The sequence below is a fragment of the Alligator sinensis genome, unplaced genomic scaffold (assembly GCF_000455745.1).
Source record: "Alligator sinensis unplaced genomic scaffold, ASM45574v1 scaffold199_1, whole genome shotgun sequence".
Classification (NCBI taxonomy): domain Eukaryota; kingdom Metazoa; phylum Chordata; order Crocodylia; family Alligatoridae; genus Alligator; species Alligator sinensis.
Genome location: NW_005842008.1, coordinates 1,748,626 through 1,758,252, shown reverse-complemented (window position 1 = coordinate 1,758,252; position 9,627 = coordinate 1,748,626). Strand labels below are relative to the sequence as shown.

At 43.3% G+C, this 9,627-nt stretch overlaps 1 protein-coding gene across 1 annotated transcript in view; it reads right to left on the bottom strand.

Moving 5' to 3' along the window:
* Positions 1-1,026: 1,026 nt before the first annotated feature.
* DR1 (down-regulator of transcription 1) overlaps positions 1,027-9,627 on the bottom strand; it is a 28,546-nt gene continuing 19,945 nt past the window's right edge. Inside the window, exon 3 of the mRNA XM_006021839.2 lies at positions 1,027-3,248. Coding sequence (XP_006021901.1) covers positions 3,102-3,248 — 147 coding nt within the window. The 3' untranslated portion in view covers positions 1,027-3,101. The remainder of the gene's footprint in view (positions 3,249-9,627) is intronic.

The window sequence follows — 9,627 nt, the reverse complement described above, 5'->3', positions numbered from 1 at the left end:
TTTGGCCGCATGCGGAGCAGCAGTAGCGCAGGGTGATGGGTGGCAGCCGGCACCACCACGTGCAAGCTTCTCACCCCCCTCCCCCACGTCCAGCTGGAAATTCCGGTTAGTAGAGTGTACTGGTTACTAAAATGCCGGTTAACGCAGCTTTTACTGTAGTTGCTTCTCTCTCTTTTTAAAATGGATGTTACCTTTAAGAGTGACAAAGCCTTATATTAGGTAAACAATTTTCAATCCAGTAATTTAAAGTTGTACTTCTCCTCAAATGTGCTTTGGATCCAGAATATATAATCCTAATTTGGAGTAGCAGAAAGAGTTGAGTATTCCACAAGTATTTAGGTTGCATAACAGCTTTTTGTAAATTACCTTATTTGCAATATTTTTGGGCTAGTCCTCTTTCATTGGGATAGCACTGATTTCTGCATACACATCTTTCAAATTAAAACAGAAGTAATAACATCTTATTCGCTAACCAAACTTGTTTCTATATTGTCTTAGTCACCTGTTCCTTCTGTGTATTGACTATCAATATTACTATAGCTCTAGAAACAGCTTTACCTTAGCAGCCACTCACCCAATAGAGGATTGTACTATAAAAAGGCAATAAACTCAAAGTGGCTAGATGGCAAATTAAATGTCACACTAGAAGTTTCTTTACCATGAAATTCTGACAGTTTAAATAAGTCACTTTTATCTGACCCAAACACTTAAGACTCTGCCTCTAGTTCTAAAAGGCTGGATGTATAGTTTTTAAATATGAGTTTGTGCAATTCACAAAAATGCATATATTGCAAATAGGCAGAATGCACTTCCAGGAAGGAAAGTCAACAGGACTAAGAGAAATACACTATTGTAATAATTGGCCCTAGTGACCGTATCATATAGCAAAATTCAGACAGTATCAACCAAAAAAACCCAAACCCCTGCAAATGGCCAACATGGCAACAGCACATAAAGAGGAAATTTTAAAACTATTTAACTCATTACAAATGAAAAAAACTGGCTGTTCAACATTAACTATAAAACCATTTTATAAAAACACATCAGAATTTTATTGCTTGAAGAATACAGCATATGAAAAAGCACAAGGATGTCCAAAGGAAAGAAAGCTCACAAGGATCCAAACATATTATACCATACATACCAGATGCAGTAAAATGTTAACCTGAATTCTGCATCAGAAGAAACAAAAGTGTGAAAATATACTTTTTTTTTTTTTCTTTTTTTTTTTTTTAAGGAAAAAACTAATTTAAAATAGAAAGTGTAGAGGTGTTACAGTACAAATTAGAAAAGCCAACACTGCACATTAACATTGCTTCACTAGACTAGATTTACTACCTTTGGTACTTAAACCTTTACAGAAAAGCACTTCCCTTAGTTAAACCTTGTCCAATATTTCATGTAATAGCCATGAACATTCTTTGTTTGTTTGTTTTTTAACTTAAACATTCAAACTTATCTTTCCTTTCCGAGCCACGACTGCATTTAGGAAGTGTTCAAATTTATTCAATATGTAACTTAACTTCTCTAACGTTTAAATCAAAAGCCATTGTGTGATTCGTTGTGATCTGAATATATCCCAATTGTACTTAAAAATGGGCACATCACTGTTCGCATCATTATGTAAACAGCCTGCTGCACCCACAGTTCAGTCAACTTTGATGAGAATTATTTGAAGGCATACTACTTTTTAAAAAAGCAAACAAACAAAAAAAACACCACAACACAGTCTTATATGGCTACTTGATCTCTTCATCTATACTAGTATGCAAGTGGCTCTTCCAGTCTGTTCAAAAAAAGGTGTACCAGAAGATATGCCAATATTTCTTCAAGTGACACATTAAAATTCTCTCATGGACAACACTGTGCTTTATTTCAACACAAAGAACAGTTGTCCATCCATTAATATAAACATAACTTTTGAAGTAAGCCCATCAGAAGGACTACTTTCTCTTTTCTCTACCATGCTCTGCTGACAAAGCTTGGGGCATGCTTTCTTAACTAATCCTGGACCTGAATAATTTGCAACTAACCAATTTTAATGAAGAAAATGTCATCTTTCACCAGGTATCTTAGTAATCCATTGGTAACCTAGTCCGGAAAATGTTAACATTATGCTGACAACAATGACAAACCAAGGGTTAAATGAAATCCCTCTTACCGCAAGCATGCTTTTCACTTTGACTTTTGCCTTCACAGGCTTGAATACTTAAATCATTCCCAGTAAAGTCAACGGAACTAAAACAATTGTTTCACCAAATTCCAACTTTACAGTTGAATGATATGAACATATCTGGACTATGCAAGTAATACCATCAACAACAGTTAACAGTGAATTGGAGTGAAATAACACGAATCATTAATTCTCTAAACTGGGCATTTTTTTTAAATGAAATAGTCATTTAGTTCAGGACTCTCAATAGATGTCATAGTAAAACCATGGGTTTATTTTCTTCACCTTTATACAAAAAAAGATTGAATGTATACAACTTTTATTAAACATACCTTTCCCTAGGTTGGTGAAAACATATCACTTGCAAATTTGTAACAAATGTGGTATTTGAGCACATAATATTTATTGCCATATATATCCTCATTTTAAAAAGGACAAAGAATCCAGACTTTGCTATACTGAACTCTTTGCTTTTTCCCCCCATAAACAGAGTGTCAACTGTACCACTCCCTCACAAAAAGAAACCAAAAACAAAAAACAATTAAAAATTCTCTATGTAAGATTTTACAGTTTAGTTAAAAGGGAAGAAATGCAAATGTGGATTTAGAGCTTCTGTATAAATCTCACTATATTTTATAAACTTGTTGTTTATTTTAACACTGTTTGTTGATCAAATAAATGACGCACTGCTATCTAAAATTTCCATATACACCATTAAAAATCCAAAGTTGATATGATACTGAACCTTAACTCTTCAAGAGTTCAAAAAGACAGTTTTTACATGTACAGCACACAACAGCAGACATCCCTAGAATACCAATGACCAGTCCAAGATGCATACAAAATTACAGGTAAGCATTCATTTCACTGTTTTTTTTTGTGCAGGAAAAGTATTTCTTAGTGGGGATAGAAACTCAGCTGGTAAATTTCAAATGTCATCTTCATCATCTTCATCCTGAGAGGATCCTGCCTGATTGGATGCACTGGCTGAGGCAGCAGCAAGCTGTGCTTGCTGGGCTGCTTGTTGCATCTGTAGCCATTCTTGCTGGGCCAGTTCTGCTTGCTGCTGTCTAGCCTAAAAATACCAAAGTTAAACTGTTAACAGGGTATTCCAACATTGGGTTTTATTAAGGAATTACTATAACACATTAACAATCATTACACATCAGTGAGCCAGCAGAACTACAGGTGCAAAGTCCAAGATTATCCCTAATCATTGTCAATGAAGGGTGTCCAAAATACTGCAACACTGTTTATCCATCCTTAGAAACTAATTTGCAATCCAAACTTTTTAGTGATACAATTCTCATTTTTACCTCTGAACACTGACATAACGTGTTGGTGTATGTTGACATCAAAAACCTTCAGTGGGAATATTTACGGTTAAAAGTACAGAGGTGAACAGAAATCCAACTGGGCACTACTCCCTCATTCACATATGTTGCAAAGGTCTGGAAATACAACAAAAAGTAAATTCCTTCCACCCATATAACCCTGTACTTTGTCTTATTACCAGAAATAATAAACCAGAACAGAATAACTAATAATTATTAAATAATAATTTTAAATAAAAATCAGTAATCCTGAATCTTAATGGCAATGCATACAAATTAGCAGGGCCCTGAATAATGCTTATTAATTCTGAATACATTAAATTGTACCCCAAATTAAGGTCTGATATTAAACTAAAAGAAAAAATTCTAAAAGGCCAATGTTATGAACAAAAAACCAGCCATTTACAGGGTCAGACCATAGGGCCCATCTTGCCCAGTCTCCTGTGTCACACATTGGTAGAAAGTGTATGCTGAAAGGGAGAGTGAACTAGGTATGACTAGGGTTTTTTCCATTGTTCCTCTCTCCCTTGTGGCCTCTAGGATTTAAGGTCTAGAAAGTTCTGATTTAGAAGCTATGCCCCTCATCCCCATGCTTAATAGCCACTGATGCTCATTTCCACCAAGAATTTGTCCAATCCCTTTTTGAAACTGGCTAAACTGTCAGCTTCCACAACACCTAGTGGCAATGAGCTCCACACTTAAACACCACAGTGTGTGAAAAAGCTTCCTTTTTTTAGCTTTAAACTCACTACCTACACTAGTTTCATTTTGTGACCCCTAGGTTCTTAGATTGAGAGAGATAGTAATAAATCCCTATTTAGTTTCTCTTCACCACTTAATATTCTGTAAACACTTACCATGTCCCCTCCCCAGAGTCTCTTTGCATGCCAGACTCTAGCTCCCATATACCTTGCATCCACTCTGATACCTGGCAAAATGAGCAGCTGCCTGCAGGCAGTTGAGTGGGTAGAAGGGAGCTAGAGTGGCATAGTAGGGGCAGGAGGAGAAGCCACTGGAGGTGGAGTTGAGCAGTACTGGAGCAACAGCAGAAACAGCCCGGCTGAGAAGCTGTACATGCTGGCTGGGATGCTGCTGTCACCAAGCATGGGGCAGGTGTGGCCAGGAGCGTGGCACAGGCTGCCCAGGGCAGGGTTCAGCCCCAACACCATAGACTGAATGAGGAACGGACAGGGAAAACGGACAAACCGCTCCTGCAGTGCCCAGGTGAGCTCTGCTGCACATGCTGCCTGCACCCCGCCCCCCCGGCCTCTTCTGGCCAGCCCGCTCCTGGGGCCTAGTGCATGGGCAATCAATCCCCCACCCCACACTATACAAGAGTAGGAGTTTACTCTGACCTATTATGCAATTGCCTCTATATACACTACTCAAAAAAACCCACAAATCAGGACAAAAAGTACTTTTTAAAAATATAATCAAAATGTGTTATAGTAGATTTTGATTTTTAGTATAGGATTTGCTTTTTATCTGTAATTTATTAAAATGATCTCTTCTCAAATACTGTATGTGCAGCCCTTAACAGGTCACCAAAATTCATTAAGTGGCACACCAGCTGAAATAATTACATCTTTCTGAAAACATATCCCCACCTTCAGAAGTTTACTTGTTTTGTTTACAAAGATGTGAGAAAGTCAAGTCTGGTTGCAGACCCTTGTTAGTTTGAGAATTCCTGTTCATGGGATAAGGATGTCTTAAAAATTACTCTGGATGTCTTAAATAAATTAATTAATTAAAAAAATAATATATATTAGTTACAACTGCATAAAGTACAAACATAGCATGTGAAAGTTTGACTAGAAGACCCTTCCCCTCTTTCATTTGCTTGTGATGTCACAATTTTGATAGTTCTCTAGTAACCAGACCATTCAAAATTGAACTTCTGCTGTTAGATAACTTTTTCTAGGAGAAAAAAAAACCTTCAAACCTTCTTGTATATAAAAGCAAAAAGTAAATTTTCTTTCTTTACAGGTCTTCTTTAACATTACATGAATATTTCTTTATCGCATTTTCAATCAAAACTTTCTAAATTCTTCCAACGTGGCAGGCAGCAGCCCGGCTTGCCGGCTCCTTTGAGCCATTGGTGGGACATTCCCACCAATCAGGTGGTGGTGGTGGAGAGGCTGCCCCGCCCCTGCTTGGGGCAAGGCAAAGAGCCTGAACCTGAGTGAGGGCTATACTTCCTCTCCCCCTGATTGGTCCTTTTGCAATCCGGGGGCAGAACCTCTGAAGGCTATAAAAGAACAGCATGCCCAGCACACAGACACCCTGTGTGGAGGGACAGAGATGAGAGCGGGCAGAAGATAAGCTGGGGAGAGATGCCCAGCAGGGCAAATGTGGTTGCCCCCAGAAGAGTCCAAAGACTCCTTCCCATTGCCTGGGAGCTGTATGAGGCAGCTCGGGTCTCTTGGTCCCTGGTGTGCAGTCAGAGGCACCGTACACAAGCTGTGCACGGAGTGGGACCCTGGGAGTCATATGAGGCAGCTCGGGTCTCCAGCTAGATGGTGCATGGCCTGTACCCTGGGAGCTGTATAAGGCGGCTCGGGTCTCCTGCCCCTGGCACAAGGCTAGGGAGGCTCGGTGCGGGAGGCACTGCACGGAGGATCTGGGAGCAGACCGGGATTCTGGAGTCCTATGAGGCAGCTCGGGTTTCCAACTCCTGGCATGAGGCTGACTCTGTGCTGCACAGAGGGCCCAGGACTGGACCCAGGCCCTGGGAGCTGCATGGGGCAGCTCGGGCCTACAACCCCCTGGCACGAGACCAGGCATTCAGAGCTGAAGTGCTGCACGAAGGGCCCTGATCAGAACTGGGACCCTGGAACTGTGTGGGCAGCTCGGGGCCCCAACCCCAAGCAGAAGGGTACAGCCCTCAGTGTACGCCAGGGTGCACAGGGCCCTTAGCAGGTCAGTGGCCCAGAGGAAGCCAGACAGCTGGGGTCTCAGCAAGAGAGGCCACAATTCACTGGGAGACGAGGACCATCCACCTGGCTTCTTGGAGCTGTGAGTTCCTGGGGAAGGGGAATTCACCCGGGTCTGTAGAGCTGACCACTGGAGGGAAAGCCCAGAAGGACAGGGTTCCTGAGTTTGGAGTCTCATTTTGTTAAGGTATATTTTGGCTGGGCTGAGGAGCCGGAAGGGCACTGGGGAAGCATCTTCCTCCCCTCGCGGTCACAGGAATGCAGCCAAGGCTCCAGAAGAGTCTGGGTGTCTTAGGGTTCTTTGAAAATCTGGTTTATATTCTAAGGTTTTGTGCCTCATATTTCGTGAGTAGGCACCTTATAGTCATGTTATTAAGTATAAATCGATAAAGCTTAAGATTATTTGAAATGTACTGAAATCTTTAATCTGATCTTGTTGGGATAAGTATTTGTTAGAGTGCATATATCTGTATGTTTACATCTGATCTTGAATGTGAATTTAGATCTTAATAGAATTTAAGGTTGTATGACACCTGTTGAAACCCAGGTTAGAAATGCATTTTAATAATTATCTATATCTTGAAGGGTGGTATAAGATTGGATAGATGATATCCATAGTTGATAGGCACGCACACACTAATATATATTAAGGGTGTGCAAAGTGGGCTGTACTCTATTCGGATTTGGCCCGATTCAGGGGACAGCGATTCAATTTGCTGATTCAAATCACTGTCCCGATTCGATTCAGCCGAATCCGAATCTGAAGACTCAATTCTGATTCGGAGAATCAGCAATTTAGCCATAGACACAGCTTTATATGTTTTTTTCTACATACCTCAAGGTACCAGGTGTGGCTTGTGAACACTGGATGGTGGGGGGGATGGAGCATCCCACAGGAGTGCAGGCGGGGCCCCTGGTGTGCTCAGCAGCGGACCTGAAAGTGGACCAGAAGTACTTCTGTCCACTTCCAGGTCCACTGCCAAGTACGTGGGGGGCCCCCAGGAGGCAAGACCCAGAAGGCACCAGTTGTCGAGCCAGGGGAGCGGGTCCCTGCTCGCCCCGCAGTGGACCCGGAAGTGCTTCTTGCAGAGGGGGCAGGGCAAGGCCAGCAGCGCCTTGTGGAGTTCTGACCCTGCTCCCCCCCACACCACTGCCACCACCTCCAAGGAGCAAGGGGGGTGGGAGGGAAAGGGAGAGAGAAACGAGGCCAGTTCCATCTGCTCCACTGCCGTCACCTCCCTCCATCCCCTGTCCCCACCATCATGGCGGCACTGTATTTGCACTCTGACTGGTTGTTTTTTGTCAGCCAGAATGCAAATAAAGCGTTATGGACAAACAGAGTACAGTTTTTATAATATTAGAATCGTGTACCTTTATAGTTTTAAGTTTATAGTTTAAGAGAGTTTTAACTATATGATCCTTATTAGGGCCTGCTGGGGCCCTTTTTCTATTATTTATCTGTATTTATCTGCAATTCACCTGAAGTCCCAGTGTTGGTAAACTATTATAAATACAGTAAAAGCTGTGTTATCCGGCACTTAATTAACTGGTATGCCAATCGACACAGCAAAAGCGAAACTGGAAGTCCCACCGTGACACTTCTGGTTTCAGAGTCCCACTTTGCTGACTTTGGACCATGGTCCGGGGCAAAGCAGCGAAAGTCCTGGTGCACCAGATGTGGCAGCAGCCCAAACAAGCAAAGACACCTCTCAGATAACCGGCATATTTGATTAATCGGCACTCCCCATTCCACACAGAAGCCGGATAACACAGCGCGCGCGCGCGTGTGTATGTGTGTATAGAGAGAGAAATAAAAGGGTAGCCATATATGTAAATATCCATGCTCTATTTGTAATTATCTTTTGAAGCTTTATTTGGTAAATATTAATAAATTTGCATATAGTTAAGTTATAAAGTGTGTTGGTGTGGCTCTCTATAGGGGAAAGAGACAACTGCATGCTGCCAGCAGTTTTCCCCACACACCACACCTGCCCTGCTACCATCTTTCTTCAACTGGAAAAAGGAGTGCACCACCAGGTACACACAGGTTACAAATATTTTGCCAGTCAAAAATTTTAAAGACCTACTCTTTTGCTTCACAATGGTATTTTGGAAAATGAATAAACCAGTTAAACTATGCAGAAAGCATGAAAAAAATAGAACTATCCTTATTATTAAAATTATGGTCATTTGAATGACTTTAGCATAAAGGCATCAGTTTAGAGAAAACTGTGAAAGAGCTAGCCCTTGCAGAGAAACAGCAATGCTTTAAATGTCAAGCTGTATGTAGAGTTACTAGTATCTGGAAAAGAATTAGTCTATATTAGAGATGCACCGATACATTGGTCCCATATATCGGCACTGATATAAGGAAAATTGACATTATCAGCAATAGGCTTTTTTGGCTGATGTGGCCAATAGTGGTGGCTGATAAGTGTCTCATGCACGCACAGGTGGCCAGAAGTGCAGCCCAGTAGCATGGACAGCAGTGTCCAGCTGGTAAATCTGTTGTGGGGAAAGGGGCAGGGGGAAGGAAAGGGTGTGGGGGCACAGACCAAGACCCCTGCGGTGAGGGGGGTGCGGGGCTGGCGCTGGGGCACGTACTGCACAGCTGGGGTGGGGCACAGGATGGACCCAAGAGCAGCTCATCTGGAGGGCGTGGGGGAGGGGGACAAGTCCCGCCACTGCACACACGCCAAGAGGGCATGGGGGGTGGCGCACATCCCCTGGATCTATGCACAGGGTGAGGGCAGATTGCTGCTGCAAGCTAGGGCTAGAGATGGCACTGTGCTCTTCCTGGCAGGGGAGCTGGGCCAGGGCTGCACTTGGGGCAGGCAGCGGCAATGCTGGGAGGGGGGGATACAGCCCCACCAAAATTTGCCATAGCCCCCCTGTAGCAGCACCGCTGCTGCCCACCCCAAGTACAGGCCAGCTCAGCCCCCCGCCAGAAAGAGCCTGGCCCTGGCCCGCAGCGGCAACCCACCCTTACCCCATGCAGAGATCTGGGGGTACACAACCCCCATGCCCTCCTGGGGTATGTGTAGCAACAGGAGAGCCCCCCCCTGCCCCGCAGCCCCCGGACAAGCTGTGGCTCCATCTCGCACCCTGCCCCAGCCAGGCAGCGCCTGCCCTAGCCCCACTTCCTCCCTCACTGCAGGGCCCTTAATCTGCATCCCCCCCCCCCCCC